The sequence below is a fragment of the Quercus lobata genome, chromosome 12 (assembly GCF_001633185.2).
Source record: "Quercus lobata isolate SW786 chromosome 12, ValleyOak3.0 Primary Assembly, whole genome shotgun sequence".
Classification (NCBI taxonomy): domain Eukaryota; kingdom Viridiplantae; phylum Streptophyta; class Magnoliopsida; order Fagales; family Fagaceae; genus Quercus; species Quercus lobata.
In genome coordinates this window covers 6698760-6717758 of record NC_044915.1, presented here as the reverse complement: position 1 = coordinate 6717758, position 18999 = coordinate 6698760, and the positions used below count along the sequence as shown (strand labels likewise).

The 18999-nt window shown below is 36.1% G+C and overlaps 1 protein-coding gene and 1 pseudogene across 2 annotated transcripts; both read right to left on the bottom strand.

The window, feature by feature from the left end:
- Positions 1-9508: 9508 nt before the first annotated feature.
- Positions 9509-12859, bottom strand: LOC115970148 (annotated as a pseudogene).
- On the bottom strand, positions 12381-17872 carry LOC115972367 (protein NRT1/ PTR FAMILY 7.3-like). 2 transcript variants are annotated; one of them, XM_031092635.1, is made up of 5 exons: positions 17692-17872; positions 17303-17426; positions 14578-14795; positions 13897-14459; positions 12381-13773 (listed from the first exon to the last, which is right to left on the bottom strand). In XM_031092635.1, the coding sequence occupies exons 1-5, from the start codon at positions 17716-17718 to the stop codon at positions 12903-12905; spliced, it is 1803 nt and encodes a 600-aa protein (XP_030948495.1). In that variant the 5' UTR covers positions 17719-17872; the 3' UTR covers positions 12381-12902. The 2 variants fall into 2 exon arrangements, with proteins under 2 accessions (XP_030948495.1, XP_030948496.1); XM_031092636.1 differs by having other exon boundaries at positions 17303-17417; positions 17692-17871.
- Between the last annotated feature and the right edge of the window lie 1127 nt (positions 17873-18999).

Here is an 18999-nt window from a genome sequence, read left to right as displayed (position 1 = left end):
CATATTAGTGCTATTTTATATGTCATCCACACATCAGACTAAGCTATTCTGCTTTACCAGTAAGTTTTGTACTTTTGTGACAGTGCAGCAATTGCCAGTATCATTGTAGAGTCATAGAGATCTAGTGCTTTGTGTGTGGATATACATATAGGATTAAGAAGGAACATTCTTGACTTGTATTGTTCTCTAACATTATTTTCTTTTTAAACCATACAAGAAGAAAGAAAAAAAAAAAAAAAAACACCCTGGAGAAGGGGTATGGAAAGTTAAGAAGCCTATGTTATTAACCGATTTTCGATTAAGCTGAAGTCATGTATGGTTTTCTAGATGCTAATGGATCTATTGAGGAAGCTGTTGCTGGGTATGCAGAAATAATAGTATGGCAATCAGTCCATTCAGTCTTCTGACATAAAATACAGAACTACTGCTAGTGCTAGCATACAAACTACTATCACTAAAGTACCGTGTGGGTAAAGATTGGATCATACAGCATGGTAATGTTACAAACAACATTTTGTAAAACCTATGTAATAAAGAGAACACTCAGACCCCAGTAACCTCATCAGTTTACCCTAATGGGCCTAATGTCAATTTACCGTGACACTAACGGCCAAAATGGCCCATTAGCATTAATTTTTGAAATATTTAGCAACAGAGCACTGTTTCGAAAATAATTAGGGAAATACCACTTTTCCTGGTACTCGAGCTTGGTGAGCTCGAGTACCATGTTTTTTTAATCCACCATCGCCCCATATTCAAGGAGCCCTATAGTGGCGTTTTTAAGCCCTATAGTGACGTTTTCGGGCCCTATAGCGGCGTTTTCCTGCAAAATTTTTTTTAGTCCCATAACAGGTTAAGGGGCCTTATAGTGGCGTTTTTAAGCCCTATAGTGACGTTTTTGGGCCCTATAGCGGCGTTTTCCTGCAAATTTTCCCCATAACAAGTTCAAGAGGCCCTATAGTGGCGTTTTTTAAGCCCTATAGTGACGTTTTCGGGCCCTATAGCGGCGTTTTTTTTTTTTGAGAAGATGTTTGACCAATGAAAAGATGGTACTCGAGCTCACCATGCTTGAGTACCGGAAAAAGTGGTATTTGCCTAATTATTTCCGAAACAGTGCTCTGTTGCTAAATATTTCAAAAATTAATGCTAATGGGCCATTTTGGCCCGACACTAACACCTCAGCCACTGTTTTTTTATTTTATTTTTGCTAAATGAAAAAAGAGGTTTTTGGTGTGGACTCATCGCTCTAAGCCACGTGGCGGCAATGAGTAATACCTCGTGTATCACTGGAGTCTTGCTGGAATTATCACTCTAACCATTCACCAAGTGAAGTAATTTGAAGACTCTTACTAATAAGCTACACTCTCGCAGTGGTCTTAGTCACTGTTACCTTTCAAATAGAAAATAGATGCATGATGAATCATGTTTCTAAGAAACAATGAGAAAGCAGAGCAATAATTTATTTATTTTTTAAAAAACGCCTTTATTTCCAAGGTCTTGACACCTTTTAGACTCTTAAATTAAACCATTATAGATTTCACACGAAGTTTATCAAGTCTAGAATCTAGATGGCAGACATTGGTCATGCAATGTTTATTTCCTTATCCCTTTCTTTAACTTATGTCGTTGCATTAATTTGCCTCTATCAATATTAACTAAAATAACATGTTAACAAATTTCACTTCATTGCTTTTCTAATTCTTGCTTGGAAACATCTGAAGATTATAAATATACTCCTTCACTCAAAATAAGTGGATTAACTTGTCTATTTACAGTCTATTTACAGGAAGTGATAAAAATCAGAGCATCTATAAAATGTTTACACAAAACCATAACATCATGTGGACAAAATCACCCTAATACTACGCTACCGAAGTACTGCTTTTCCATGCTGAAACTCTGGGAACTCTTGATTGCACTAAAGAATATCTTGCAAAATTGAGCAATCACTCTTGTATACGCTTAGTAGTACACCTTGTCTACCCAAAACTCTTTCAACCGCACAACATGTTTACCTCGTATAACTAGTCAGCAGGGACAGACCCAGGTGGGACCCAAGGGAGGCCGGCCCCTGGAGTCCAATTTTTTTTTTTAGTTATTATATATTTTATTTTGTAGTTGAGCCCTTACCATTTTTTATTTTTTTGAGAAGGGGGCCGTTCTTCTCTTTAATAAGCTTAGTTAGTTTCATCCAAATAGTAACTATTCAACCAAAAACTTAACAAAAACAATAAAAACATTCACAATAGCGGTTTTATTTTAGCAAAAAAAAAAAAAAAAAAAACTATTTTACCATCATAGAACTAAAAAATCATGTATTATTGGAGAAACTAAAACTAAATTTTTTGCAACTACAGTAACTAGTATAAATATTAGTTGACTGCAGCAATTTGTTAAAAAAAAACAATATTTTATTAAAATTATATCTCTTCATTCAATTAAAAAACTCAAATTCTCTCTCTTCCTTTATTATTTTAAATGAAGTGATAAAAAAAAAAAAATTGATATTGGTTGTAATGAAAAACAATTTGGTAAAATAAATAAAGTAGTTTTTTGAGGTGCTAAAAGCCAAAATTTTTAGCAATACCAATATGAATACTCTAACTTAAAAAAAATAAATAAATAAATAAATTTAGCTAGCCTAGTATTAAAAAAAAAAAAATTTTGTTTTGTTTTTGTCTTTATTGATAAATGATTACATTTTAATGTATTAAGAAATAATGATTTTGTGTATTTATAATTTTTTAATATATAATAGACACCTATTTGGAGTTTTTTTTTTTTTTTTACTTACTCCCACTAGCTTGAAATTCTGATCCGTCTGAGACCACCTTTTCGGATTGTTTTTTTTAGATTTTGTTTGAAGTCAACTTTTTATTTTTGTCTAAAAAAAAAAAAAAAAAAAAAAACCAAAGCAAAACTAGAAGTTAGAGACGTAGTTAGAGCATCCACAGCAGTGGAGCTAAAAATTTAGCTTTTTAGCTCTACCAAAAGTTACTTTATCTATTTTACCTACACACATGCTGCAGCAGTGGATCTATTTTAGCTTTCAACACAATAAAATAATATAAACATCACGATAAAATAATATAACTACTACAATAAAATAATCCAACTCACTACAACATAATAATATATTCACAATATACCATTATCACAGCCACACACTCCACCAGCAACAACCTTCATGTGAGAACCACAACCACGGCAACAACCTTCATGTGACCACCACCAACACAGCCACAACCACCAACACAGCCCACAGCAACCATAACCACAGCTACCAAACCATCACCAACACAGCCACCAAACCGCCATTTCAACCACAATCCACAATCACAACCAAACCCAAAAAAAAAAAAAAAAAAAAAAAAAAACCAAACACTCAAAAACCCATAAACCCAGAATTCCCGCCGTCGCCGATCATGGGTCCAGGTCCGTGGCGCGCTTGAGTTCGATGGGTCCGTGAACCCACAAACCCATGAACCCAAAGATATTGACCGAGCATAGAGCTTCTATGGGTCCGTGGCGCGCTTGAGTTCGATGAAGGCGAGATGGGTCAGCGGCGTGGGACGGCAACTGGGCGACGACGATGAAGATCGATGGTGAAGATCGCGACGATGAAGATCGATGATGAAGATCAGCGACGATGAAGATCGGCGACGGCGAAGCAAAGAGTAGACGAGGGAGAGAAAAAAAAAAAAAAAAGAGAAGGAAAGAGGAAGAAAGAAGAGAAGCCGGAGAGAGAGAGAGAGAAAAGAAATATAAAGGAAAAAATATTTTTTTAATAAAAGAAGAGAGAGAACTTTAATAAAATAATATTTTTTTCTTTTAGATGTTATGAATAGTGCACATCTATTTATAGATGTACACTGTAGCAATGGAGCTAAATTTTTTAGATTTAGCTCCACTACTGCAGCAAGATTTTTGTGTTTGTGGAGCTAAATTTTAGTATTATAGCATTATAGCTACACTGCTGCATATGCTCTTACATGTGGAAGGTCGCATGTAAGCGGTACCGATCACGTGTCAGGCACTTCTTACTTCATGACTCAGGTGCATGCTTTCCTCACCTCTGCCTTTCCCAGTGCCCTTTTTCATGTCAGATCTCTGTCTCTCTCTGTAATGTGTATAGTGTTGTGTGCTCTAGGCTCACTTAGATTACTTATATAACATACATGCTTATATTATATTTTTACTTGTACTGCATGCATATGCCTCTTATATAAAAACTCTCATGTACATTCTTTAACTGAGAAATACAATACATTTATTCAGTATTTCTAACATGGTATCAGAGTCATTGCTCTAATTTTTTTGTGTTTTGTGGTCTTATCTTTATTGGTATTTTTCGTTGCCTTAACTTCTCCGGTCAGTAAACCTTTCCTTTTGGTGTCCTCTCCTGATTGCTCCATCACCGTCAGAGGTCCTCAAGGTTGAATCTTCACCGCCAGAAGCTCGCTCTCTGCCACAAAGATCATTGCCCTCATCGGATCTTCACTTTGAACCTCAAATCAGAACACAAGCTATATCATCGTGTAGATTGTTGCCTGATCTACTCATCCCCACCGGAATCGTCCATATAGGAAACTCCACGCGCTCCACACACCGGTTGAAAATTGGCGAGATCCATTCACGCGCTACACACACCCTCACGTGCCAAAAGAAGCTTGGCGCGTCCAGATCACGCGCTACATGCGTTACACGCGCCACTGGGAATCTCGTTGACGTCATCCGTAACATCATCACCTGACACATTAGCCCTACCTGACTCATCTGCTGATGCCAACCCTAGCTATTTGTTGACGTCATTTTGCTTACGTCATCGTTGACTTCTGCCACAGTTGACCGTTGACTTTGTAGTCAGGTTTGACTTTTTACAGTCCATGTGCTCCTTACTTAGTTTTTCGCGTAAATTTCATTTTTGCAGTCCATTTTTGCATATTTTGCTTCTAAATGATGAATAAGGACAGATTTTCTTCTTGTTGCAATAATCGTTGCCGACAATCTAGCAAACGTTTTCGCAATTTTTGCAAACGTTTTGGCCACAATATTGAGACTTACTATCATCACAATAAATTAGTTATTTCAATTTCTACTGTTACTGTTGCTAACACTGAGAGTTTCCAACCAATGGCTCTTGTCTCTGCATAATCTAAGTCTTTATGACGCACTTTCACCATGTCCACAAATGACCTTAAAAACATCATCGTTAATGTCATTTGTATGGTTGGTAATGCATTTTATTCCTCTTCTCTCTTAGCTTTATCTGGTATGTCTCCTTTCTCTTGGCTTATGGATTTTGCTTGTTGCAATCACATGACACCTCACTCGTCCTTATTTTCTGAACTTAAACCTGCACCACACCCTCTTAATATTTGCACAACAAATGGTTCCACAATTTTTGGTTATAATATAGTCTCTGTTTCGACCTCCAACCTCTCGGTTCCTGGGGTCTTTAATGTTCCTAAAATTTCTTACAATTTATTTTCTGCGGGACAATTAGCTGAGTTGGGTTATCACATTATCTTTGACTATTCTGGGTGTATTGTACAGGATTCGAGGATGGGACAGGAGTAAAGACTCTCATGTACATTCTTTAACTAAGAAATACAATACATTATCTAAAAACTGTCTTGGAATTTGGTGGCTCTCCCCCCGGAAAATCTGTGGTTGGTTGTAAGTGGATCCACAAGATTAAGACTCGCTCTGATGGGTCCATTGAGCTCTACAAAGTTTGTCTTGTTGTAAAAGGTTTTACACAGGAGTATGAGATTAATGATGAAGAGACCTTTGCTCTGGTTGCTTGTATCTCATCTATTCGTGCCCTATTAGCTGTTGCTGTTGCCAGTAAATGGGACATTTTTCAGATAGATGTAAAAAATGCATTCCTTAATGGGGATTTAAGTGAAGAAGTTTATATGCAACCTCCTCCTGGTCTTTCTGTTGAATCAAACAAAGTTTGTCACATTCGACATGCACTTTATGGCCTTAAACAAGCTCCATGAGATTGGTTTGCCAAATTCAGCTCTACCATCTCTCACTTGGGTTACATGACTAGTTATTATGATTCTACCTTATTTCTTCGTCGCACTGACAAAGACACTATTTTTCTTCTCCTGTATATGAATGATATGATTATAACTGGTGATGACCTCTGTGGCATTCAAGAACTCAAGGATTTTCTTAGTCAGCAGTTTGAGATGAAAGATCTTGGACATCTCAGCTACTTCTTGGGTCTTGAAATCACTCATTCTATAGATGGACTTTATATTACTCAAGCCAAGTATGCCTTTGAACTCTTGTCTCAAGCTAGACTTACTAATAGCAAGACCGTTGACACTTCAGTTGAGTTTAATGCGCATCTAACTCTCTCTGGATGAAAACCATTGTCTAATCCCTCTCTTTACAGACATTTGGTTGGTAGCCTAATTTATCTCATTGTCACTCATCTAGACATTTCCTATGCTGTTCACCAGGTGAGTTAGTATATGTCTGCTCCACGATCGACTCACTATATTGCTGTTCTGCGCATTCTTCGATACCTAAAGGGCACCCTCTTTCATGATCTTTTCTATTCTGCTTAGTCTCCTCTTATTCTCCGTGCATTTTCTGATGCTGATTGGGTAGGAGATCCCATTAATCGCAGGTCCACCACTGGTTATTGCTTTCTTCTTGGTTCTTCTCTGATTTCTTGGCGAAGTAAGAAACAAACTCATGTGGCTTGCTTCAGTACTGAAGCATAATATTGTGCCCTTACTGATACCACATCTGAGTTTCTTTGGCTATGATGGCTTCTCAAAAACTTAGGTGTGTTCACATCCTTTACTACTCCTCTTTATTATGACAACTAGAGTGCCATTCATATTACTCATAATGATGTCTTCCATGAACGGACTAAACACATCAAGATCGATTGTCATTTTATCCATTATCATCTTGTCCATGGTGCTCTCAAGCTCTTCTTAGTCTCCTCCAAAGATCAACTTGCAAATATTTTCAGCAAGTCACATCCCAATGGACGTCTTCGTGATTTGGTTGACAACCTTAAGTTGGTCTCACACCCACCTTGAGTTTGAGGGGGGCTGTTAACGTGTATAGTGTTGTGGGCTTTAGGCCCACCTAGATTACTTGTATAACACACATGCTTGTACTACACTCTTACTTGTACTGCACACATATGCCTCCTATATAAAGACTCTCATGTACATTCTTTAATTGAGAAATACAATACACTTATTTAGTATTTCTAACGCCATTACTTCCGGACAAAATTCCCACTCAACTCTTTGAATGTCTAGCTGTTATTGCACCTGAGAGCGCCAACACAATTATAGAACCGGACCGACGCACACTGACACATATGTACATGTATGTTGCTGAATGAGAAACATGTACATTTGTGTTGTATTTATGAAGAAATGCATGAGTCTTCGTAAATTCTGAATTGTGTTGGGATTAAGCAATAGAAACAAGATGAATATGCCTGAGCATACCTTTGTAATGGCTCCCATATACCTTTGCAAATTTTCTTGACAAAAGTGGGAGTAATATCATAGTAATTATAAAATCGATATGCAAGACCATTTAAAAGATAGAAATGAGAAAATGAAAATTATACTAATATTATTAGTATTTATCTATCTTTTTTTATGGGCTCAAAGTTTATTCTCACTCATCTCATCAATAGAAACCTTAAAAGGATTATTGCCACTGAAAACCTAGGAGACTTTGAAAAGGCTTAAGTAGAAAATGACTTTTCTTTTTCATTTCTTGAAGTGGATTTCTTTAAAATGGAAGGACTTATTAAATCTCTAACATTTTCAGCGGGATTATCTTGTGTAGGCACCATTCAAATCTCCTTAAAATTGTTGGTCCAATACGATAAAAATTACAAAGAAAAATTTATTTGAGGAACTCAACATAACTATCTCATTCTCTTTAAGGAGATTCAAGCCTTCTTGGTAGACTTTTCTTTTCCATTATTGAAGTGGACTTCTTTAAAACAGAAGGACTTATTAAATCTCCAACATTCTCAGTGGGATTGTCTTGTGTAGGCACCATTTAAATCTACTTAAAATTGTTGGTGTAATACAATAAAAGTTCAAAAAAAAAAAAAAAAATTATTTGAGGAACTCAACATAACTATTTCGTTCTCTTTAAAAAGATTCAAACCCTTTTGGTTGGCAAAACGCAAAACCCAACACTAGTGCAAAAAACCTTCTTTTGACTTGTATCCTCCATAATACAATAGCCAAGCATTCAAATGAATCCATTTTCTCCTACATTACATTTAAGCCCAATAAATCTCCACACTTATAAATTAATAATGACTTTCTCTCCTTATTAATGCGGAATTCCAAATTTGACTAACACACTAACTTCTCATTTACCACATAAATTCCCATATTTTTTATTTTATTTTATGCTCCATTTGTTTTGAAATAAAATATTTTTTGGAAAATGTTTTTCTATTTTCAGGTGTTTATTTGGATGTAAAATGTGATCAAACCTATAAAATATTTTCCATTGACTAGAAAATCCTTTATAAAAAGTTATAAAGTTTTTTACCTTTGAAAACTTGGTAAAACATTTTATAAGAATAAAAAATGGCTTCTTTTCCTCTCATTTGGTGGCTAGGTTGCTAGTCTAGTGGCTGCCCAGTAGGTGCCAACGATTTGGAGATGCCATTTCGGTGACCAGAGGTTTAGTTGCCAGAGACAGCTCGATTGTTGGTGCAACGGTCTAGACATTGGAGCCACTGTTTTAGTTATTGGTTCAAACGGTCTAGTCCCTAGACCTTTGACATGAGCATCTCAAGTGGCTGAGCAATCGGTTTTGGTAGTTTCTTTGAAAAATTTTACATGTCATACAAAATACCTGATAAAATTTTACTGAAAATGTTTTACTTGTAAAAATTACATTTGGAAATATTTTACTTCAAAACAAATAGAGCGTTTTGTCAACTTAATATTTTACAAAACACTCTATTTGTTGACAAAACGCTCTATTTGTCTAGAAATTGGTCTTTTGATAGGATCTTAGAGTGGAATGATCTTGCTTCAGTTAAAGTGATTAAGGCAGGCAGGAATTCTTATAACACTTATGGAAAGATTCTGGAGTCCATCTCATGGTTGCAACTGTCCTTACACTATTGTGATTTTAAATGTTTTTGAGTCCAATTTAGTAGCGTGTAAGGTTGTTGATTATGTTGTTACAACTGTTTGGTTAGAGGATTTACCTGTCTTTCACAGTAGTTTTAGCTGTTGATGCTTTATAATGTTACCAATTAATAAAGCTTTCTAATCTATTATTTTTTTAAGAAAAAAGAAGAAGAGATAGAAGAAAAGGCTAGGAGCACGAGCCCTACATTTGACTTTAATGAAAAATGTTAAGACTATAAAAAATTGTACAACTTTTGTTACAATTCATTATATGGCAAATTGTAACCATTCACAACTCAGCACGTGGTGAGTTGTGGTAAAAATTATGTAATTTTTTTATGCTCCTAGCATTGTTTTACTTTATTTTGCCTCATCTCTCTCTCTCTCTCTCCAAATTTTCCTTCCCACTTGATACACTTGTAGCACTTAGCACAACCAATATAGGCAACCAAATCTAGGAATGTCAAGGCGGCTAAAAGAAAGTAAAACCTGTCAAGGTGACCTTTGCTGAGATTTCCTGGGATCCATCCTGGCATGTGATCCTTAGTTGAAATATTCATAACCATGCTCACGAGTAAGATACTCATGTAGTTCCTAAGTGAGATAGATAACACGCAAAGTGTACTTCCAAAGCTCTTTAGCCCATCTGATGTCTGTGCATTGAAGAACTCCAATTGAGCTACATACATAAAAACTTCAGAAGCTCCTACAAATGCGTACTGTGGAATTTGCCAGAAGATGCTTAAGGAGCTTGACCCTTCACACTCTGTGCATTCTTTTATTGCATATTTTAGACTATAGCACCCCACTATTCCAGATGAAACCATTGCCATCGTTGCTATAACAAGGCCAGTTCCCATTCTTTGAAGCTCAGTAAGCCCCTTGGAATCTGATTTCTTAATTCTTCCCACAAGTGGGTCAATAACTCTCTGGCAAAGGAACTGCCAAACTGAGTATGTTAAAGCTAGACATGCAGGTGAAATTTGCAAGTTTGAGACGGTAGTTTTCATGACAGCACCTTGCTCCACGAAGAGAGAGGCCATTTGTGTGGAGACTGTTTAGTAGATTATGGTGAAGATCCAGATTGGAAGTATTCTCAGAATGCATTTAACTTCTTCCACTTGGGTAATTGGGCAGAGACGCCAGGGTCGTAAATAGCCTGGTTCTGGTCATCAAAATCCCCTGATGAGATAAATGCAGCCTTATCGAATAACCTATAATAAAGATGAAAAAAGTTAGCATTGTAATGGATAGTCACATGAGTTTTATCATTTCTATGTGGGTTTAGCTTGAATAATTATTGGTTTGTTTGGCAATACTAGTTTTAACCTTATCAAGACTCCTACCTTGAACATTGAAAAACCATGTTGGTCCAAATAACTTTTAGAGGTCTTAAAATTTAATATATCATGAAACACAATCTATTCCTATTAAAAATTAAGCAATTTGATGGATCTTTTGCCAAGTAACACGAGCTTAATGGAATTATATATGTTAATGATCATGCTCTTTTACTTACCTGAATCCATGCGTGTGGAGTATTCTCCTATTACCATTTGTCGAAGACTGTATTCCATCCACACATATAAGTCCTCTGCATTTGGTGACAGCTTAACCCTCCATTTCTTCGCCACGGCAAATATGACATGGCAAAATTTGGAGAGAGGGTTGCCATTTGGCTTGAAGTGCTTGTACCTTGAGCTCCCAACAAGAAACAAGACCAGAGCTGCAAATGCAGACCCTGCTGACACCCAAAATCCCAAAGCCCACATCCCTTCATTTTCAAAGTAGCCTAATATGGTGTTGGAGAAGAGGTAACCAATGTTTGGAGCTATGTAAAAGTAGCTAAAAAAGGCAACTTTTGATTGTCCCTCCTTAGGGTTGTCTTCTTCAAACTGATCTGCCCCAAATGTAACAATGTTTGGTTGATAACCTCCATTTCCTAGGGCAAACTTGGTGTATGTTTGGCAAAAATTAAAAAGCTAATTTATTTTACTATTCAGCTTATTTTTACTACTATTTATAGGCTTTATTGTAATTTTTGGTACTATTTATAGATCTCACTGTACTATTTCAGCTAATTTTTACCTTTATCTATAATACTTTCAGCAAAATAAACAGATTCCAAACAGATCTAATCGTCAAAAATTTAAACAATGAAAATGGTCTCACTAGCCTACATTCTTTTGAGGTTCAAGTACACGTTGACTATATATAATACTTCTCATATTAGTGCTATTATTATGTTTATGTGCCATCTGTACATGATACGATAAGCTATTTTGATTGTCTTCCTTTTAACGAAGTGCCAATTGTCTCCCCCCATTCTTGGGAGTATGAAAGGGTCGTAGTATTCATTTGGCAAACTCAGGTTATCATTCAAACTTACAATCAATGAGATTGAAGCCTGGGATGCCCCAAAAGTCTAATAAAGAGATTTGCCAGAAAAATGAATTGCTTGTGTTGGCTCCGGACTCCTGTACAAGCTATAGTTAGTATGCCCTCCTAAAAGAGAACCTGTCTCTTTATATTATGTGAACAGATGGTTCTCTTTTTGTCTTCTTGGATGGTGTCACCTTCTTGACCCACCTGGTGAACATCATTTATTTTTGTAGCAATAATTTGTTAGATTTATAAAGTCAATAACTTGGGCAGGTCTTGTTGGCTAGGGAAACGGTAAGATGCTGCAGCTCTGCTTGCTTTGTCTCTCTGATTGCACTTGAGGACCTGAATCAACTTGGAATTGGTGTGGTAAATTTTGTGTCAGTGTGCTAAAATGTGCTTTTATTAAATTTCATTTTTCCATTGTAACCTTCCTCACTAAGTGTGTATTTGGATACCACTTATTTTGTTGAAAATTAAAAACTTTTTGTTAAAAATAATAAAAAAATAATTTTGGGATTATTATTCACTATTGAAAATACTGTAACTTTACCTTAATTCACTGTTCATGTAGAGTGCAAGAAGCGCTGGTTAAAAAAAGAAAAAAGAAAAGAGAAAAACGCCTATCCAAACAGAGTTTAACGATTTAGCTTAATATTGGTTACAATATCAAAATCTCCATGTGTTTAAATTTAAAAAAAAAAAAAAAAAATCCATGTGTTTAAATCAATCTTTTGTTCTCCTTTTGGAGTTGATACCGGTCATTTCATTAGTTTATCATCTCACTCAGACTCATGTATGCACAGCAATGGTCTCAATATATAAAACAAATAATTCAGATAATAACAATGCGATTTTATATATATAGCTAGATACATACTTAATTATTTGCAACTAAAAGATCCAAATACATTTGAAGTTGAAGGGGGAATCATCTATTAATGTTCAAAGAGTAGCTCCTACGCAAAGATGTGGTGCAGTTTATACAGAGAACCAAGTCATTTTTTTATCCTCAAACTTCAGAAGATTAGTTAAATCCGTGGTGGCAATGGAACCAACGGATGACAAAGATGTTGGAAGATGATCTAAAAGCCTTCAAGCCAGAAACTACACCTCTTCAAACCCAACACTATATAAGCTAAGCTATCTCTTAGTCCCTAGAGCATGGAGATAAATACTACATTGAGTTAGGTGTAGTAGAAACAGCTAGAAGTGAACGTAATAAGAGACTTAGTTGGAAGAAAACATGTTTCTCTTACTCCACATATCTTCAAGCGTGAAGTCTTTATGCAAGTGCTTGTTGCAACCCCCATTTCTCTCTCTTATTTATATAAGCTGGGTACCACAGACCTCACATCAAACTTTAATGTCATCTTCCTCATCTGCCTCTTCAAATTTCCCTTCCAACTTGATACACTTGTACCACTTAGCAGAGCCAATATAGACAACCAAATCTACTGTTGTCAAGGCTGCTAAAAGGAAGAAAAACCTGTCTAGGTGACCTTTGTTGAGATTTCCTGGGATCCATCCTGGCATGTGATCCTCAGTTGATATCTTCATAACAATGCTTACAAGCAAACTGCTCACATAGTTCCCAAGCGAGATAGATGTCATGCAAAGTGCACTTCCAAAGCTCTTTAACCCATCTGGTGTCTGTGCGTTGAAGAACTCCAATTGACCCACGTACATAAAAACTTCAGAAGCTCCTATGAATGCATACTGAGGAATTTGCCAAAAGATGCTTAAGGAGCTTGACCCATCACATGTTTTGCAATCTTTTATTGCATACTTTAGTCTATAGCACTCCACTATTCCAGCTGAAACCATTGCCATCACTGCTATAACAAGGCCAATTCCCATTCTCTGCAGCTCAGTAAGCCCCTTGGAATCTGATTTCTTAATTCTACCCACTAATGGGTCAAGAATTCGCCGGTAAAGGAAGATAAAAAGTGCCACACTGAGTATATCAAAGCTTGACATGCTTGCAGGTGGGATTCGGAAGTTTGAGATAGTAGTGTTCATTACAGCACCTTGCTCCACAAAGAGGGAGGCCATTTGTGTGAAGACTACTGAGTATATTATGGTGCAGAGCCAAATTGGAAGTAGTCTCAGAATGCATTTAACTTCTTCCACTTGGGTAATTGGGCAGAGGCGCCATGGGTTGCGAATACATTGGTTTTGGTCAACAAAATCCCTTGATGAGATAAATGCAGCCTTATCCAAGAACCTATAATATAGTTGTGAAAAAGTTAGCATTGTAATGGTTAGTGACATGAAGTCAATGGTAATGGTTAGTGACATGAAGTAAATGGTAGTATATATATGCTAATGATCATGTTCTTGTACTTACTTGAATCCATGGGTGTGAAGTATTCTCCTATTACCATTTGTGGAAGACTCATTTCCAGCCACAGTATACAAATCCTTTGCATTTGATGGCACCTCGACTCTCCATTTCTTCACCGCGGCAACTATGACCTGGGAAAACCTTGAGAGAGGGTTGCCACTCGGCTTGAAGTGCCTGTACCTTGGGGTCCCAACAAGAAACAAGACCAGTGCTGCAAATGCAGACCCAGCTGAAACCCAAAATCCCAAAGCCCATATCCCTTCATCCTCAAAGTAGACCAGTATGGTGTTGGAGAAAAGCTCCCCAAGGTTTAGAGCTAAGTAGAAGTAGCTAAAAAAGGAAACTTTTGAAAGTCCCTCCTTGGGGTTTTCTTCATCGAACTGATCAGCCCCAAATGAGACGATGTTAGGTTGATACCCACCATTTCCTAGGGCAACAAGATAGATAGAAAGGTAGAATAACCCCATCTCCATGCTAGAATGGGCACCACATGGAGTTAATTCATCCCCACAACCTCTAGGCATGAGCAAGAAAAGGTATGATGATAAAGATAGTGATACCAAACCCTGTCATCATTTACATATATAGTTACCATAAGAATGGGAAGAAAATTAGTACTCAATTCTCCTCTGTGGTTAGAATTCTGTCCAGGAATTAAATATATAGCAAATTCAGGACACTTACTATGACAAAGATGACCTGAAATATGGCACAAGTTTTGTATCTTCCCCAGTAGGAATCACTAAGTAAAGCACCAATCAGAGAAAAGATGTAAACTGTCCCAGTCCATTTGCTCACACTGTTAGCAGCATCGGCATTGTTTTCACCGACAACCCTTGTCAGGAACAACACCAGGTTCACTCCGACTCCAAAAAAGGCTAGTGTAGCCAGACCTTGGTTCACTATTGGTTCATTGAACAAAAAATAAAAGCAGAACACAAAGTTAGGAATCGAATTTGCTTGAGAAATTTAAGTTAGGTGAACATTTATTTAAAATGCATACGCACACAAAGTTATGGGCTTATATACTCAAGGATATAGAACAGTTTGTTTGGCTTAATTCAGAATAACGTACCTCTTGAAGTGGCTAAGTTAAGGTCAAGAAAATATCAATTCATCTTACACCTAGAGGATGTGAAAAGCTTGGTAAAGACCATCCCTAGAATATTGCATGCTAAGAACTTATAATCATGGCCAAAATGTCACATCTTTTTGCATGTGCAGTGTGCCAGTGTCTTTCCTATAGATGAACGGTTACAATCATCTCAATTAATTTGACTCTTGTCTAGAAGATAGGTCGGCCATTAATAAGCACCATTCATCCTATATGATACATGTGCTTTAAAACCAAATGTTTTAGCAACTTGACAAGTAGATTAGAGGTATATATTTTCAGGATCTTTCTTTAAAAGCTTGGTAAAGACCATCCCTAGAATCCTTCGTGAGTAATAAAGCAAGCACATTAGCTCTTTTGCTCTTTTGCCGTAGTGAATTGTAACAAGTTACTTGAAGACCATATATTTCACTTTCAAATGGTATTAGAAAAATGTTTATTTATTTATTTTTTCTTTTTAATTCTCTTCCACTAATACTGTATATGCAAGTGAATTTCATGTCATTACTCATTAGCCAGCTAGTGGAATTTAAAATTGATACTATTGGAGAAGAAACAAACTTTTGGCAAGTGTGCATTTGGATAAACGCTTTGTTGGTTTCTTATTTACTTAAATTAATTTTTTCAAGTTTTTTTTAAGGACTTGTCAAACGCACTTTAATATAACATATATGATTGGACTTCATACAAACAACTACCACTAGTTTCCCATAAAAAAAAAAAAACTACCACTAGTTTGAAGGAAGGACCCTAAAACCTAAAAAGAAAAATAAATTGAAAAGCTGGTATGATAAAGTAAATTTGGATTTACAAGAATAATTAAAATTTATAATTGCTCAAGTTTGAAGGAAGGACCCTCAATCCCAAGAAAAAACTGGGAAAGCTGGGTATGATAAAATTATTTTGGATTTACAAGAATACTTTATATTTTATAATTAGTTTTTTGAGCAAAGAGAGTTAGAAACATGGAACTACATATAAGAAAACGATGTTTATGACATATGACATAAGACAACTATATTTGTCATTATTATTATTTTATTTGTTGGTGTTTTCTTTTTGTTCATTACCTTACTTTTAGTGCAACAACATAATCAAATTATAATTGCCCTAAATTTTTTTTTCCTTTTAACAAACACGTGCGGGACACACCAAATTTCTCACGTATTCGATCCCTTTCTTTCTATCTTTTTCAATTTGCTTTTTGGTTTTGAAATTTTTGACAGAGGAATTGGATTGGGAAGACATGGCTATGAACGGTGGTGCCAAACTCACGTGGGGGTTGAGTGGGCTTAACTTTCATTTTCAAATACATTCTCTAATGTAAGTTAGAGACGAATAGACACGTGGCAAAGACCCACGTCATGTAAAAGATGTGCTTACGTGTCAGGCATGTCTTGCATTTTTGTGCACGCTTTTCTTACCTAGATGTCTTTTACCAGCTCCCTTTTCATGCTCTCTCTCTCTCTCTCGCTCTGTGTGTGAGAGAGAGAGAGAGAGAGAGAGAGAATCAATGAGGGAAGCATGGTCATGATGAAGATCTCAAATAGTGGGGGTGGGTGGGTAGCTGGCTAATGCTTATCATGCAACAAGGCTGTTGCAGTTTGCAAACACCTGGTTAGGTTTTTGAATGCCAAATGTAACAACAACCCTTTATTTTTCAACTTTACTATTGTCCTTATGTGGGATTTGGTAACAAGGAGCTCTTATCAAAGCTCTTGTTATAACTGCTTATATATATATATATATAAAAGGGTGACATCAAGACAAAGTTCTCACTCAACTCTTTGAATGGCCTTAAATGTTGTTGCACCTGAAAGTGCCAGCAAAATTATAGAACTGGACGCACACTGATCACTCACATGTATATGTATTTTGTAGTATTTATGAAGAAATGCATGGCATGGGTGATGGGTCTCTGTAAATTCTCAAGTGCGTTGGGATTAAGCAATAGAAATATGATGAATATGCCTCTATCATGCATCCATAATCCTAGGAGGCCAGATGCTGGACCTTTTTCTTTTCTTTCTGGTGGGAATTCAAAAGTGGAGGATCTTTGGAAGTGATTTCCATGACTTTCATAAATATAGAGGAATATGAAAAAAAAAGGGTATAAAAAAATGGTTAACATTATATGAATTATAAGGTCTTCAAGATCCTTTATAATTTACGCATACCAGCTTATAAGAAGAGATCATTGAAAAGGGGTTTGTCATATAAACTAGTAAAGTTAATGAAAAGTCCTATAAACAATAAGAAAAGGAAAATAAACTAAGTGAGGCGTTAAAAACTTACAAAGTATGATAATTCCAGCAACCCATCGTCCAGATTTTGTTCTGATTGCAGGGCGACCATGCATGTCAACAGTTCCATCAAGAGTGCATGCGTCTTGATCTTCTTTGAACTTAGCCTGCAAGTTCTTGGGAAAAATAAAAACAAAATCAATAGAAATTCAAATTATATATAGTAGATGTGATCATTATCATCACACAACTTTGCTCTAAGAATGCATGTACAATTCTTTCTGTATGTAACCAATCAAAATTCAAAGACAAACATGACATGCAATGGTAAAAAATGGTACTTTGGAGTAAAAGAGATTAAGAGAAAAAAAAAAATAGGAGTGAGAAAATGAGTTAATAATTATCTAGGGAGAAAAAGAACAATATGAGACTTTTACTCACCCCCTTACTCAACTCCAAGCAAGCCATTGATGAGCTTGAAGAGGGAGAATTCGGAGATATATAATGCAGGGGAAAGAGGTGATTGGTTAGTGTCAAAGAAGAGAAAGAGCTTGGGACAGAAAATGAAATTGAGAGGAAGTATAAATAGAGGTAAGGGAAATGGTATGGACGGTGTAGATTTAGAGAAATAAAAAGTGGGGACACCCACATGACCAAATCATAAAAAATTTGGTGTAAGATGCAATTTGTTTGGGATGTGAATGGGTTGGAAAGTCTTTCTCCTTTATTGTTTCTAGGTACAACTTAGGAGGGTCATTGGTAAAAAGTATAGGGAATTAGGGGTCCCTTATCAACCCCCCCTCCCAAAAAAAGAAAAAGAAAAAGAAAAAGAAAAAGAAAAAGAAAAAAGAAAAAAGTATAGGTCCTCTCTTATATCCACGTTGTCTCTCATGGTGTAAATTGGTATGAGGTTGACACATTTGAAATGTACAATTTTAATTAAAAGGGTAATGCTTAGATGAGGTTGTCCTCATGAACATTGTCACGTGGTTTTTAGATGGAAAGTGCAAAATGCCATATCGTATCCATAAGAATGGATGGACGGTATCTATAAAAGGACCGGGAGAAGAGAAGGAAAAAGGTAAGCAGGAATTTGATCCAATTTAGTGGCAGAGCTAGATTTATTTATTTATTATTATTTTTTTTAAGTAGTGTCAAATTTTGAAAAATGCTTGACTGATTTTATTTGTTGATTAACGAAATATTAATGGTTATAATCTAGTACGATTTGTTAATTAACGAAATATCGACTGTCAAAATATTTGCTTAATTTGACACTTTCACTTAATAATATATATAAAAAAAGATTCACTCACAACAATATTGTTAGTGTTATATGTTCACTCAATAAGAAGTTATATATTATATTACTATATATAAAAAGATTTCCAACCGAGTTTTTATTGTATAGCACTAATAGCAGCCACAAACTGAAAGTTAACAAAGTTGAAATAACTTTTTTTTTTTTTTTGAGAAACAAGTTGAAATAACTTAAGAAAAGAAGAAAAAAAAAATCTGTATAAGAGTATAACACATAGCACATAGTAAAATAGCCCACGCCCCACGGTAAACTAGCAAACTACCGAAGTAAATTGCAATTTCTTAAGCATTAACAGTAGAGAGAGAGAGAGAGATCCAATGGTTGGGTTGCTGGTTTGGATTGAAGCAAGAGCCTGAGTTGAGCGGAAACCCATGGATTCATGCGCGGGGGACAGGCGGCGCTAAGGATAGATGCACGCACGGCACACA

What these genes read in the sequence shown, in the direction of transcription:
- LOC115972367 (XM_031092635.1), bottom strand. Translation starts at nt 17,718, where the DNA reads ATGGCTTGCTTGGAGTTGAGTAAGGGG. An exon ending in TGCTGGAATTATCATACTTT is followed by an intron (nt 14,796 to 17,302) that starts GTAAGTTTTTAA and finishes ATGAACCAATAG; the next exon opens with TGAACCAAGGTCTGGCTACA. An exon ending in TTCAGGTCATCTTTGTCATA is followed by an intron (nt 14,460 to 14,577) that starts GTAAGTGTCCTG and finishes AAATGATGACAG; the next exon opens with GGTTTGGTATCACTATCTTT.